The sequence below is a fragment of the Mizuhopecten yessoensis genome, unplaced genomic scaffold, assembly GCF_002113885.1.
Source record: "Mizuhopecten yessoensis strain PY_sf001 unplaced genomic scaffold, ASM211388v2 scaffold7725, whole genome shotgun sequence".
NCBI lineage: Eukaryota > Metazoa > Mollusca > Bivalvia > Pectinida > Pectinidae > Mizuhopecten > Mizuhopecten yessoensis.
Window position 1 is genome coordinate 1,264,759 of NW_018407191.1, and position 15,814 is coordinate 1,280,572.

Here is a 15,814-nt window from a genome sequence, read left to right on the forward strand (position 1 = left end):
TGGAGTAATCTTGTAACCTTGTATATAAAAGTTGTCCTTTAGTAATGACCTGTTGTTTAAAACAGTCCACTAGCTATTTCCTTCTGGCTTCTGTCTAAAAATTCCTTTAGATACAGTGGTAGGTCATATTTGTATATTGTAATGGGTTTTTAACATCTCATCTGAAAGTTTCAATAAAAACAACAATAGGGGCCCGTTCATTTAAGCGGTCCATACGGTTTGTCTGTTTTTAAATGTAATAATTTAGGGTAAAACCTGATGGACTAGCAAATGTTAATGCAGGCCTTGAAAGTTGTTATCAAGGCTCGACAGAAACAACATAGATCACAAGGTCCTTCTCAGTCCACAAAAGAACAACTTTGGTGTAGCAGGTCTAGCCATTTGGAACATGAGAAATGACTACAGCCCAGGACCACTAAAGATGTGCCAAGAAAATATTGATTTTGACTTTCTTCCTTGAAGAATAATTTTGTAATTGTCAGTCTGTAATATAAAAAATCATTTGTTTTTGAAATATTGATAAATAGCTTTGTAAGGTGTAACAACTTGCGCTAAATACTTTGTACCCATTTGGACTATGAGATATGTTTAAAGCCAAGTTAAGAGAGGAAGACTGGTTGATAAAAGTAGTTTTTGGAAAAGTGGACCAGAAAAGATAAATATATCCCAACTGCTGCATTCTGTGTAGATGAAGTTGTATTGGTCCTGAATCTTCAGGGGCCCCTTATTGGTCACCTTATACAATCATGTAGTTTGATACTCAGTTATTTGTTTCTCTGAACTTCCATTGGTGCCTATAGGTACATAACGGATTTGGGCTTGGTGTAGTTAATATGGGAACAAATGTGATAAGTAAGCCACACTAATCTTTATTTTTCTTTCTTTTTTTTTGCGGGGGGGGGGGGGGACATTTTAAATCAAGCACTAGCTATTCTGATCATTAACGTTAGGATTAAACTGAACTCCATAGGGTCTGAAAGGTAGTTAGGATGAATGGAATGTCGATGCGTCTCTGGTTTACTAAACTTTGGGTACATTGTTCCTCCTCAAACTTAACAGTTACCAATAGTACGATCTTATTCTATTACAGATATAAACGAGTGTGTGAAGTACCCTAACTATTGTGCTGGAGGCCAGTGTCGTAACTGTTAACACTAGTACGATCTTATTGCATTTCAGATATTAACGAGTGTGTGGAGTACCCCAACTATTGTGATGTAGGCCAGTGTCGTAACTGGTACCACTAGTATGATCTGTAATAGAATAAGATCACACTAGTGGTAACAGTTACAACACTGGCCTCCATCACAATAGTTAGGGTACTTCACACACTCGTTTATATCTGTAATAGAATAAGATATCAGTGAGTGTGTGAAGTACCCCAACTATTGTGATGGAGGCCAGTGTCGTAACTGTTACAACTAGTATGATCTTATTCTATTACAGATATCAGTGAGTGTGTGAAGTACCCCAACTATTGTGATGGAGGCCAGTGTCGTAACTGTTACCACTTATACAACCTTACTCTATTACAGATATCAATGAGTGTGTGAAGTACCCCAACTATTGTGATGGAGGCCAGTGTCGTAACACACTAGGAAGTTACCAGTGCACCTGTCAAGCTGGTTACCAGTTCAACCAGAGAACCTCTAGTTGTGAAGGTAACTTAACACTCTACTGGTTATAAACAAAGTGTTACATAGGTCCTTAACCTCGCATCACTCAATGTTGTAGATTTAACTGTAATGTCGTACTGTGCATCTACAGTATTACTGATAACATCGTTTACCCAGAGATAATATTTAGATGATAAAACTGACTTAAGTGGTAAAATATTTTCCGTATCATTTTATTGTGTTTTTCACTAATAGCATAAACAAAGTAATTCTGCAAGATGTCATATTTAGTTATTTTCATATTGTAAGACATTTTGTTATCAAAATAAGGCTGGAAATATGCAAAAGCAGAAACGAAATAGTAGCCCTGTTAGATAACAGTTAACCAACAATCTATATTGAGTGAATTGTTTTAAGTTTGCAGAAATGTTTGTGATGCTTTCATAATATGGTGTATGATCAAATTCAAAGCAACTTTATTAATAATCACTTGAAGGATTTTGTTAAAAAGATGTAATTTAAAAAAATAAGTCCTATTTATTTTGATGCCTCCTAGACCAGAACGAGTGTGAAAGCAACCCCTGTACTGATGGAGACTGTATCAACTCCCCAGGCAGTTTCCGCTGTGACTGCCGTGAGTCGGGCGCCTCCCTCGACTCCACGGGCAGGATCTGTGTTGGTAGGTAGGCCTGTTGTGGCCATACAGTTTTGAAACGGGGTACCTGAAAATGGAAAACAAACCTATATCTTGTTTGTCAAGTTATAACATTGTTTGAAGCTAGAAGGTACAGTTGGGTTTCATATGGTGATGTCTTGACTGAATGAATCTCTATTGTGTGCAGAATACAAGTATAAAAGACAAAGGTTTTGAAACATTTGGTTTTTCGACCCTAAACAATTTGACAAGTACCTGTCAGAGATACACGTCTCTAGTATTTGTGAAACAATTTTGTGGTATAAGTTATGAGCAATATAGTTAAAAATGACCTTAAATATGATGTTGAAATTTCCACATCGACAATGGTTCTAATTCTATAATAGATCTAGAATCTAAATAATATAAATTTGCATGTGAATGTTTTCGTGATCATTTACTCACCATGAAAAATGTGAGCATTTCAACACCGTGATTTTCACTTCTAAAGTATAGAATATAGTATCCAAGAGACAGTAATATTTTGATGTGTTGAATGTCAGACAACAGGAAGGGAGCGTGCTGGCTGGAGATTCGGGACAGGATGTGTGAGAACAATCTGAAGACGCTGGTAACAAAGGCCGAGTGTTGTGGAAGTATCGGCAAGGCTTGGGGCAGCCCTTGTGAAATATGTCCACCCCAATGTAAGTCACTTCCCTGTCACAGATAAGATTACAGTGTAACTTTGTCTTGTCACCATGTACACTACCCCTCTTGTGTCACAGATAGGCTTACAGTGTATCTTTGTCTTGTCACCATGTACACTACTTCTCTTGTGTCACAGACAGACTTAATAGCAACATTCATACTTGCCAACCTTACGAAATTTCCATGGGAGAAATTCTGCATACTCTAAATGAAAAACCTAAATAAAATGTGTGTATATACGCCTTAGGGACACACTAACTTTAAAATGACACAACGTTAGTTGTTCTTTCAGACGAAATAATTTAATTGATAGTTCTGCAAATGCACTGATTGGAAATATAAAATTTACCGGTCTTAAATCGGGAGTCTTCCTCCTAAATAGGGAGAGTTGGCAAGGAAGAACATTTAATATTTCTTTTACCTTGGTCCTTAAAAGAGAACAGCAATTTAAAATGGTAAGGGAATGTGTTTTGTCAAACTATCATCAAAGAGAGGATGAATTTTGCACTAGTGTAAAACTGCTTGAATGACATGAGAACAGACATTTATTGGAACAAACTTTTTAAATATACACCTGTCAGTTGCATGTCCAGGGTTAACTGCATTGATTATTCCAGTGGAATTATAAAATTCAGATTTAGAAGTTGACGAGATAATACCTTGACCTACAATATACTTGAACTCTTGAATTCATTAAATTCTCAGAACATAAGGAGGTTTTATTTGGTACTAAATATATAACATCCTTGTCAAGTCAAGTTTGTTCAGATAATGACTTATTCAAATATAGTTGTTCAGGATGCAGGAACTTTCAAATGACAATCTGAAGTGTGTCACATTTGGTTTGTAGAAAATAAAGTTATGTCTTACAACTTATTGTTGTATAATTGCAATTTGATGTTTTCTTTTTCAGCGCAATTAAAATGCCCCCCTGGGTATGCACCAAAGAGTGGAGTTTGTATTGGTGAGTCTTATACAATTTCCATGCATTTGTCTGTACACCAATTTGGGTTAATTTATATATATGTGTCATGATCTTAGAAGTCGACCCTGTTCAAATAATTGCAGGTTTTTTTAGTACATTGAGAAAAGGACATATCAAATCAGTGTGTATTGATAAAAACCAACATGCAACAGTGGTTTACCATTTGTTAGGGACCTGCATTAGAGATGCAGGTGTCCTATTGTAATTACTGTGTCCATGTGTCGGCCTGTCCATCCACTCTTTATTTCACGGAGATTATCTCAGAATCCCAAAGACTAATCTTTTTGAAATTTGTCATGATGATACACTGAGATATGTAGCCATGTAATAGGGGTTTGAAAAATAGTATCTAAGGGCAATAAGGGCAAGACCAAGGTCAATAGACATGGGGTGGGGGAAATGGTAGGTGGTAAGGTCCTTCTCTCAGGATCAAAATTAATTAGGAATGGGGCCAATTACATATTTGTCCCTTACTGGCCCTAGAGAAAGCCTTGCTGTTGTTGCTATTTTTGTTTTATCGTACTTTGGTAGATTAATATACAAATGTTTTAAAATATCAATCATTATTAAGTTGTGTTTTGTTTAAGACATCAATGAGTGTGAGCTGTACTCAAACCTTTGTCAGGGTGGAGGTGAATGTGTGAACTCAGTAGGATCCTTCACTTGTAACTGTCCACCTGGTCTTAGTCTGGATTCCTCAGGCCGCAACTGTGTTGGTGAGTACTAGGTAGAACTTGAAATAATATCAACAATTTCGAGCAAGGATTTTAGCTACTTTAAAATGCAACAGATGCATTGCTTAGTGTATAGGCCCCTATACTCTAGGTTGGTTTGTCCTTAATTTCATAACAAGAAACTCTGGTCTAACTAGTGAAACTATTTGGAAGTTAATAAATGCAGCTAAAAAAACTCTTGACTACTGGAAAGTAGAAGAACTATATTAAACCCAGTTGGTACTTACTGAAAGTACTGAAATTACATTTTATCTATTTGTCTATCATTCCATCTGTTTGTCCCATCAAAATTTGTCTGGTGCATATCCCCTGTATGATTTTACCTATGACTATCCAATTTTGTATGGAGGTATATTTATGGAGGGCATAATATTGCACATTTAAAAGTAGGTCACTGTGACCCCTATATCGACTTTTGACTAAAATCGTTGAAAACAACTGTCTTGAGCATAACTGTCATGTTATAACTTTAAGGAGCATGAGATCTTGTACAGAAACCTGTAACCTACACCTTCACACTTATCCCATATCACAGCAAGAGTTTGTCAACAGCATAAATACTAATTGTTTCATATGGTATTTGTTTCAGACCTGAGAGAGTCTACCTGTTACCTTGGGTTCTCCAGAGGTAGCTGTACCAACCCTCTGTCAGGCACGTATCTCAAAGCGGATTGCTGCTGCTCCTTGGGTAAAGGCTGGGGAACTGCTTGCACTGCATGTCCAGCTCATGACTCGGGTAAGTTCTGTTTATATACAGACTTCATTCATATTTTTAGATTTTCTTTCGTGGACCATTGGAAGTTAATGTTCTTGTTTGTTACAATTTTCACATTGTAGAAAGATGTTTTAAAAAAACCTCTACACTTTTGAAAGCAGAGGAAGAAAACAATAACTATAAAAAGTAAAAAAATTCAAATGAACAATGTTTTGTGTGGTTCCGCTTACTTTCACTCACAATGACTATCAGTGAAATTGTTTAGTTTAAAACTATTGAGAAAATAAAACTAGTCATGGAGTGTTGCTCTGACAATGTTGGCTAATGAAAAAAATGCTGTAACATTGTTAAATATATCAAAAAAAATCCCATTAAAATCTTAGTTAATGCTTGATGATTCGTTCGACACTTTTGACTTTGAGATTATTCAGAATTTACCAAATCTATATATTCATGATTTAAACCAGTAATGCTGATAATATGGTGTTTTTAAACATGTTTGTGAGTTGGTGTTAATTGTTTTGTTACAGCGGAGTACCAGTCTCTCTGCACCATTGATGGAGGCAGGCGGAAAGGTAGAGTATTTACGACATCATCTCTTCAGATCTTCACCAGTAACTCTCAGCATTTTATGGGGGTATATAGTTTTACCCATCTCCATGATAAGCCGTTCCCGGTCCCGTCACATCAGGATTCATTGTCACGACCCTACTGACTTCATTTCTGAACACATTTTCATCAAAGTTTATACAAAGTTTATACAAAGTTCTATTTTGAGAATACCTTGGATGAGTGTTTATTTCATGGTCCCAAGGTCAATGCCAAGGTCACTTTTGCTGTTCATAGGTCAACCACAGGACCAAGGGGACAGTCATGTTTCACAGAGGTTTTCTAAGTGCATTTAGAAGCCTGTCTTATAAGATTAATGTTAACAAGGATCATGCTTATAAAAGACTCGACAAATCATTATTAACTTACAGATACTTAAGTTGCACTGAATAATGCCTAGACCACATTCCTTAGGCCTCTTTATGAATGTGTTCCACTGCAAGTTTGACTCGCATATGAAAAGAATTTCTTGCATGATTCGATACCTCATGCTAAAAGAAAACACAACAAAAAATCATTTAATACATTAGGATGTATTCCAATTTGTGTTTGTCTTTCTTTTTTTTTTACCAGAAAATAATTTTGTGTATTTATTTCAGACATCAATGAGTGTCTGCTGTACCCAGGAATCTGCAGTAATGGCGTGTGTCAGAACACATTCGGTAGTTTTGTATGTTCCTGTAACCAAGGATTTGCCCTTGACAACTCAGGCTTCAACTGTACAGGTAAAATAACCCACTAGAAAGATATTTATGAGTATTTAGTGCTATTTTGTGAACTTGTTGAATTTATATGATAAGTTTTGTTAAATTTGATAAGTATCATAGTTAAGGTAAATGTTACCAAGAAGTTAAACTATAATATTACTACTGTCACTGTGGTGAAGTGTTTTATTAAAACCTTTTCAAAAGAAATATTCCATAAAAGTCACGAGTTACCATGAATTTGACTCAGAAGTGTAGTTGTTCGAAAATTGAATGTTTGAAATTAGATATGAAAAAAAAGAAAAAATGCAGGGGTTGGATTTGGAACTTTTACATTACAAAAAACACTTTACCAATTAATGTTGCCATACAGGAATTATACAAAGATGGCATCAAAATGAGTGACCAATTTATAGGCCACAAAGATTTATAGGCCACAAAGATCTATAGGCCACAAAGCATATGTGAAACTTGACAGAGGAAGTTACTCTTAAGCCAGAAAAACTCCTTTTGGTTGCTTCATCTTCTATATAGAACGGAGAATGGTCCAAGTCATCAACATACTGTATGACTTTATCAGTACATGCGAATGACGAAATTAACACTGGGAGAATAAATATGGATTTTACAAATGGAGGGTAAAAGTTTGCCTGGAGGCAAGCTTCCTTGTATACTGTAATTAGGACTTTATTTTTCCTAGTTTGAATATGTTATTCATGTCTGAATGGTCAGCTTGTTCACTAGTTGGTACAATAATAATCCTGAAAATCATGAATGTGCTATTGTTGTTTGCAGACATTGATGAATGCCGTATATCATTTGGAGTGTGTGGTAATGGAACTTGTCAGAACACACCTGGAATGTTCCGATGTTTGTGTAATGAGGGCTTCAAGGGTGTCATGATGGATCAGATGTGTGTTGGTAAGTGTAACCATGACCTGCTTGTTTTTGTATAAAAATGATTGATACAGCTACAGAGAATTTCAAATGTAATTTGATTCAGATCTATTATTCAGCTAATGGCACAGTAAATTGGTTTAATAGTTTTAGTAAGTATTTTTTTGGAAACTGAAATTTTAATCTTGAGCGAGAAGTTATTTGTTTTATTATTATGTTTTTAAAGAAAAAAATACGAGGGAGTGGAATACTTGCATTATTAGTCCCCCCAAGGGACATAATGTTTGCACTCTGTCTGTCCATCACTTTGTCTGGATCATACCTTATATAATCTTTTAGCTTCAATTACAAAATTTTGTATATGGCACTTGGGCTACATTTGCGTATCCCGGTTGAAACGGTACGTGTGGCGCAGAAATTTTCCACGATAAACGAACACACCGTTCTATAAGCAGAGCTAAAAATCCACAGTTTCAGAGAATAAAAAACAATATTATGCCTTTCTCTTACGCGTCCACTAAATTACATAACGTATCTTAAAAATTACATGTGACTTGACATTGTTTAAGAAAGAAATAACGCAAATTGGTAATAGTCAGCATTTTAGTTTCGGTCAGGTACGTCTGGACCCCTCAATCTACACGTACCAAATTTTCCTGAGGTCAGCCTCGGTCCAAATCTGTACCTGTTGTTTTCTTTACAGGTTAAACCGGTTCAATTGTTTCAACCGGGTACGCGAATGTACCCATGGTCTCATACCCAATTATATACAGAGTTATGTCCCTTTGATCAATTATGATATTAAGTTTCGCCAAGAAGTGGAAACTATGAATTGGCATTATTGCTCACAATAAGCTGCCTTGTTATTTACATAAACATATGCATAGTATGCTAAAACTGATGCTTTGCTTACTTTATGGCTATTAATTACTAACATGTCAAACAGATAAATTTGTGTATGATTGGGGTAAAACAATGCAGGATGTATTTGTAGATATTGATGAGTGTGACGAGCAGCCTGGCCTTTGTAGAGGGGGCTCCTGTGTCAACACCATTGGTGGTCACTTTTGTGAGTGTCCTGAAGGTCATGTCCTGTCACGTGATGGTCAGTCCTGTACAGGTATGTAAAAACTTAGCTACTTTTACAGAGTATTGATGTACAGGTTTGTATATAAGACAAATAGTGGAAATAAATATGTGTTTAACATAGAGAAAAAATAGTAATAACATTAAATTAAAATTTCTTTCAACTGAATGCAAATCAAAGAATGATTTAATGGTAGATGAATTTGGCCAAAAATTTCATTTAAGATGATTTGTTTTCTTCAAAATTACACATAAATCAAGAAGAGAAACAAATGAGTCCTTTGGGATAAATTTTACATGTCAGAAGAATGCCTGAACTCTGAACTCATTTTGGTATTCTAAACGTTGACTGGACTATTCATTGTTTTATGTAGATGTTCATTGAAGAGTTGTGTTCACTGTCAGAGTCGTATAGTGATTAATACTTGTTTCTTTGGGGAAGTCACTGATTTCTTGCTTTACTTCCTAGATGTGGATGAGTGTTCAGAGAGCCAGAGTATCTGTAACAATGGAATATGTGAGAACTTCATGGGCGGCTATCACTGTCGCTGTTTTGATGGTTACGTAACCACCAGAGACCACACAACTTGTATAGGTAAGTAGGACCAAGACATTTTAGCACGTTTTTCATAGGCTCATACAGTACTTGATAGACAAAAAGATGTACAGTATTTTGCCTTAAAATAACAGATATTGATAATGGTTGAGTACGATAATAATGAATATTGATAATGGTTGAGTACGATAATAATAAATATTGATAATGGTTGAGTACTATAATAATAAATATTGATAATGGTCGAGTACAATAATAATAAATATTGATAATGGTTGAGTACGATAATAATAAATATTGATAATGAATGAAGCGTCCTATAAGTAGTGATGGCTGCAATATTCCTTTTTTTACAGATGATAATGAGTGTGCAGACAGAAATGGCGGGTGTCAATCTTTGTGTGTGAACACCCCCGGGTCATTCGTGTGTGGCTGTGACCCTGGCTTCGTGCTTCTCCCTGACCAGAAGTCTTGTGGCGGTAGGCATTATATATATATAGGACTGTAAAATGTACAATTGTCACCTAAGTATTGCTTGCAATCGTATGAATAGGTATGTGATATTTGCATAAGAGATATTAATGCTAGGATTTTAAATAGAATTATGGCCTTTTTTGTACTGGAGACTTAAAATTTGGTATGGTCAGTTTGTCATTAATTGTAGATGTGGTAGTTTATTCAGGCTTTTCTTTCATTTCCAAGTCGACTCTGAAGGCTGACATTCAAAAGTGAAGATAACAATATCACTGTTGAAGTTTTTAGAAATTTAATTTTAAAAAAATCCTTTAAATTTTAACGGAGTCACTTGGAATAACATATAGGACATTTAACGTAAGCTTCCACTTCATTTTAAAATCATTCATTCTTTGATTGTTTTTCAGATGTAAATGAATGTAAAGAGGAGGGCGACATTTGTAATGGTGGAAAATGTACAAACCTTCCTGGGAGTTACAGGTGTACCTGTATAGGGGGACTTACTCCCTCTGTAGATGGAAAGATGTGTCTAGGTAAGTACAGTATACACCTTCTGTACAAAGGAAAACTGTACCGGGGCAATATTCCCTCTGTGGACATCCATATAAGTACAAGCTGACTTACTCCCTCTGTAGATGGCAAAATGTGTCTAGGTAAGTACATGGAACCTATACTACCTATACCACCCTCTTTACAGAGGAAAAATTGACTTACTCCCTCTGTGAATATGGAACAGCATATAGGTATGTATGTATCAGGACCATAACTATCGATGGTCAAGAAACTGCATCAATGCAAAAACATAGTGCCTTACTCTTGTTGATGCTATTAAACAGAGTCCAGAAGTATTGAGGGTGGTAATCCCTCTGTGGTCTGGACACTGTCTAAGCATACTCCCTCTGTGGTCTGGACACTGGCTAAGCATACTCCCTCTGTGGTCTGGACACTGTCTAAGCATACTCCCTCTGTGATCTGGACACTGTCTAAGCATACTCCCCCTGTGGTCTGGACACTGTCTAAGCATACTCCCTCTGTGGTCTGGACAATGTCTAAGCATACTCCCTCTGAGGTCTGGACACTGGCTAAGCATAGTCCCTCTGTGGTCTGGACACTGGCTAAGCATACTCCCTCTGTGGTCTGGACACTGTCTAAGCATACTCCATCTGTGAACATGAAATAGCCTATAGCTATGTACCAGCGCAATATTTCCTGTGTGGACCAGAAAGTAATTGATATAAGTACAAAGGGACTTACTCCTCTTGTTGATGCAGAACAATGTCTAGTGGAGCGCTAGGTGTCTTACTCCCTCCGTGGTCAGATTCCTCTCGTTGATACAAAACAATGTCTAGTGGAGGGCTTGGTGTCTTACTCCCACCGTGGTCAGCTTCCTCTTGTTGATACCAAACAATGTCAAGTGGAGTGCTTGGTGTCTTACTCCCTCTGTGGTCAGATTCCTCTTGTTGATACAAAACACTGTCTAGTGGAGTGCTTGGTGTCTTACTCCCTCTGTGGTCAGGAATCTGTCCCGGTATACTTCCCATGTGGTTGAGAAACAGTATAAGGGTTTGTATTCCCTGTGGACTGGGAACATTATCTAGATAAGTACAAGGGACTATGTTCCAGGGAAGATATCTGAATAAATTCCCTCTGTGAATAGGAAACATTATATGGGTGTCTGCAGGTAAGCGCAATGGCCAAAATCATCTGTGGACTGGAAACAATGATCTTGCAATTGTGTTATAATAAATTGGAGCCAGATATAGTTATTAAGAGATGTCTGATATTCATTCCAAGAACTAGGGAAGCAAATGTTTGTCAAAAAATACTGATTTATTTTTGTCCTTTTTGTAGATGTGGATGAATGCATTGCTAACAGAAACCTGTGTCTGAATGGACAGTGTCAAAATAACCATGGGTCATATGTGTGCATCTGTGAAACTGGATTCTCGGTCAAGATGGAGACGAGGAACCCTGGATGTACAGGTACTTTATAAGATCTTGGTAATGACTTTTACATCACAAAAGGGATTCAACTTGGTAGAAAATGGTACCTCGGGAATGATTTCTTCAATCTTGGGTGGTAACAGTGTAACATGGTTCTTTCGTGAATTTACAGTGATTTAAAGTTTATTCCTCTAATTCCCCACAGGAACCTTTGCCTTTTGACCATTGGAAAATATCTTGCGCAAAAAAAAGCTTGATTTGGGGAAAATAAAGCAGAAATAAATTTCCAGAGGAAAAGGTTTTATTACAGCTCTAACTTCACCTTAAGAAAGCACTAGTGTAATACTGGAAATCATAATTACAAATTACTACAGCTGTATGTCGATAACATTAAGTTTCATCCACCTGAATGTGAACTCGACTGAAGCTGGCCTTAAATGAAGCTTAAAGCTTGATTCTTGTCTTCTACTGTATATTGTGAATTCTTTGCCCGCAGTTTACATTTCCCCTTTTCACGACACAGGATGAAAATTATAGTAATGGTATAATTCAACATAGGGCAAAAATTAAATGAATTACTATGTTGTTTGGTGGTTACAGATGACAATGAGTGCGAGTCAGGCTCAGCCGGATGTGACTCCCATGCTGTGTGTATCAACACCATTGGCTCTTACAAGTGTGACTGCAAACCTGGTTACACTGGTGATGGCTTTACTTGTAGAGGTAGCTATCAGGCTCAACTGCTCTTGTCAGAAAATTGGAAAAAATGATATTTTGAAGTAGTGATGCTTAATCTTTTCTATAAAATACTGGCTTTATCTTATCTGTCAGTGGACTTATTTTGTACTTTATACACAACATATAAGATAAAGCACAAATAATTCTAGAACAAATATATATGAAAACAGTGGATCTTCACCAAAATATTTTTGAAACTCTTTGTTTTCAGAGCAGTATTTTTAAAATTTTGCATTACACATAGTTTCAATAACTGTTTGTATATAGATGAACTGTTTATATAATTAGTTAAAACTTGTTACCCTACCAATGTAATTTCCGTGCGCTGATATACTCACAACTTGACCACAGACAGTAACGAGTGTACACGTAACAATGGAGGCTGCGACCTTGATGCCACCTGTATCAACGTCCCCGGTAGCTTCAAGTGTGTCTGTGATGATGGCTTTTCTGGCGACGGCTTCCAGTGCAGAGGTAACTACTAGAACTTCTCATCTGGGACCAGCTGTTCAAAGTCTTAATAAACTTATCAAGTTCTCAATGCAAATTTTCAAAATGATGTTTATATTAACAAATATCTGAAAGTTGACAATTATATACTTGAATTCTTTTGCTACTGAGGATAATTTTGAATTGATATATGTACATGAAATTATACTTAGGTTTGATTTTTTGATGTTTTAAAAAATAACTGGTATACATATAATAATAAAATTATGTACTTCATGAAAGAGTAAGATTTGTGTTAACCTAATCAGCCTTTGAACAACTGGGACAAGCCTGTCATCATATTCAGTCAGCTATATGCATATTCCAGCTTGTCAGTCAGACTTATGAAATGATTTGAAATGATTTCAATAGATGACTTTGCATTTACTGTAGAAGAGCTCATTGAGGTTTTGATAAATTTATATCATAATGCAGTCATGCAAATTTCAGTTAATTCTTGTTGAATAGCTAATTCAATATTAAGCTTCCCCCCACCTGCCATTGAATTTAAGTTATACAAATGTCATGTTTTTTGGTTTGCATGATAGATGTGGACGAGTGTACGCTGGACTCGACGCTCTGTGAGAATGGACAGTGCCTCAACTTCCCTGGCGGATTCCGATGTGACTGTGACATGGGATTTTCACCCACGCTAGATGAGAAGGCTTGTGTAGGTTGGTAAGAGTTCAGTTTAGCGTTACATGTCCTGCAAATAACAAAAAAATCTTGGTCGGTAGATATTTAATTTATTGTAAGAACCTTGTTACTTTACTGGTAGCAAACTCATTTTTGCATTAGTGATTTAAGTTCAAATTTAAGTTCTGTGCTTAAATTTGAGACATGTATAATTTCGGGATATAAACATATCCATGTATACACTCGGATGAAGACTATATATTATGCCTTACAGACATTCCAGTTCAGGAAATTCATAACAGTTAACCAATCAGTTGCAAACATGCAAATTTTAAAATCAGTGAAACCAAGAATTGAAATTTTTCTTTTTTCTTTTCTTTTGGCAAAACAGCTAAATCTTTCCCGTGTAATTGCCAAAAAATGACAAGGTAACATACACAGCATCTTCATAACACACATGTAGTTGACTGCCAAGGGTTCTGGGTCGATATAAAATAGTTGATCTGCTGAATCCCATTTCCCAATCATAACGGACAAATATATGCCCTATATATAACCTGCTCTTATACCAGTGTTTCCCTTGTCTCTTCTGGTCCGTCCGTTAGAGTAAAGTAACAGGGGGGTGTGCGGAATTTGTTGGGTAATGACATTTCAGTGAGGTGACACTCTGAAGTGGTCCTGGAGTGGCCTCATCATCTGTGGGGATGCAAAGCATTGAACAAAGAAACAATACATTGTTAACCCTTTCGCCCCTATGTAACTTAAGTAGACTCTACCATGCATTGTTATGGATGTGTCCATTATGGTCTACAGTGGTGAAAGGGTAATTGTCAGAACATATTAATTTTAAATATAGAGACAATTTACTAAGATGTTTTTAGGGCCAGATTTAATATCATTGTATAAACATGCTGTGCATAGGATAATGCATAGTATTTGTACTAAATTTGTTTATTGTGCTTACAGTATTACAATGAATACAATGTTTGGTGTGTATTGCAGACATTAACGAGTGCAATACGTTCCACAACCTGTGTGTCAACGGCGAGTGTGAGAACTTGATTGGCTTGTTCCGATGTAACTGTAACCAAGGTTTCAGACTGGACGAATCAGGTGGAAACTGTACAGGTAACTTTTTTATGTCTTCAACAAATTACAAAGTAATTGTTTCAGGAACAGGAGATTATTGTAAGAAAATTGAGTCTTTTCAGATTTCTGGCTTCATCATGCATCGTTTTTTCCCTCTGGATAAGGAAAGTTTTCTTGCAAATTAAATTAAGCAGAATGCCAAATCTGTATGTTTCTACAAGCAATGTTGCTGCCAGTTAACTGTGTTATTCCTTTGACTTTTGGTGAATAATGCCGGCTATTGTTTTGATTTATATGTAACCATAAAGATTTGTTGAAACTGAAAATCTTACTGATCATGTCATGAAGTATGTGCCATGTGTGTGATTATTATTTGCCTGTGAAAAATTATGTCTGTTTGAAAAGTCACAAAAGGAGATAAATTACAGTGTTTCTTCGTCAGTTATATATATGAATGACTGATATTCACTTTACAGATATAAACGAGTGCTCGAATCCAGACAATTGTCTGTACGGAACATGTGTGAACACCCAGGGAGGCTATATCTGTAATTGTCCCACGGGCTACGAGACCAACCCCACAGGAACAGGCTGTATAGGTAATTGGTGGTCTATTATACATTTATTATAAATGATTATACAATTAGACTTTGTTTGGTAAAGCATGCAGTAATATTATGGTTATAATATATTTTTATGAGTTACAATAAATTTTGCTCTGGCACTGTGAAATAATTATTGAATTTGAACAGTTTATGTTTCTATAAAATTTACAAATTTTAGTGATAACTGACAGTTGCTCAAATGTCTCATGCATGAACATTTTCTAAATCACCACAAGAACAATAAGATGCAAATACTGAATATTTTATATTTTACTTATGACTAGATTTAAGATGTTTGTAAAGTAGGCTGCAGTAGCATGATTACCTGGAAAGAAATCTCAAGAAAATACTGATTTAAAAAATACACATTATGTTGTAGACAAGCGTCTGGGTACCTGCTACATGACAGTTCCTGAGAACCGACAGTATGGCGTGTGTAGAGATGTGATCACTCTGGACACATACCGTGCTACCTGCTGTTGTAGTATCGGACAGGGCTGGGGGGAGGAGCCTGGATTTTGTGAGCGTTGCCCCGTCAATGGCACAAGTAGGTATATATAGTCAACAGTTGTACTTTAGGACATGGCTGGGGGGG

General features: G+C 36.3%; 1 protein-coding gene across 1 annotated transcript in view; it reads left to right on the forward strand.

Moving 5' to 3' along the window:
- LOC110454227 (fibrillin-2-like) overlaps window positions 1-15,814 on the forward strand; it is a 111,652-nt gene that overhangs the window by 32,446 nt on the left and 63,392 nt on the right. The window contains exons 17-36 of the mRNA XM_021503636.1: window positions 1,536-1,661; window positions 2,173-2,295; window positions 2,814-2,954; window positions 3,872-3,922; window positions 4,531-4,659; window positions 5,267-5,413; window positions 5,923-5,967; window positions 6,601-6,726; window positions 7,501-7,626; window positions 8,597-8,722; window positions 9,158-9,283; window positions 9,601-9,723; window positions 10,126-10,251; window positions 11,570-11,701; window positions 12,263-12,385; window positions 12,752-12,874; window positions 13,438-13,563; window positions 14,528-14,653; window positions 15,091-15,213; window positions 15,599-15,766. Of these exons, the coding sequence (XP_021359311.1) occupies window positions 1,536-1,661; window positions 2,173-2,295; window positions 2,814-2,954; window positions 3,872-3,922; window positions 4,531-4,659; window positions 5,267-5,413; window positions 5,923-5,967; window positions 6,601-6,726; window positions 7,501-7,626; window positions 8,597-8,722; window positions 9,158-9,283; window positions 9,601-9,723; window positions 10,126-10,251; window positions 11,570-11,701; window positions 12,263-12,385; window positions 12,752-12,874; window positions 13,438-13,563; window positions 14,528-14,653; window positions 15,091-15,213; window positions 15,599-15,766 (2,436 nt within the window). The remainder of the gene's footprint in view (window positions 1-1,535; window positions 1,662-2,172; window positions 2,296-2,813; window positions 2,955-3,871; window positions 3,923-4,530; window positions 4,660-5,266; window positions 5,414-5,922; window positions 5,968-6,600; window positions 6,727-7,500; window positions 7,627-8,596; window positions 8,723-9,157; window positions 9,284-9,600; window positions 9,724-10,125; window positions 10,252-11,569; window positions 11,702-12,262; window positions 12,386-12,751; window positions 12,875-13,437; window positions 13,564-14,527; window positions 14,654-15,090; window positions 15,214-15,598; window positions 15,767-15,814) is intronic.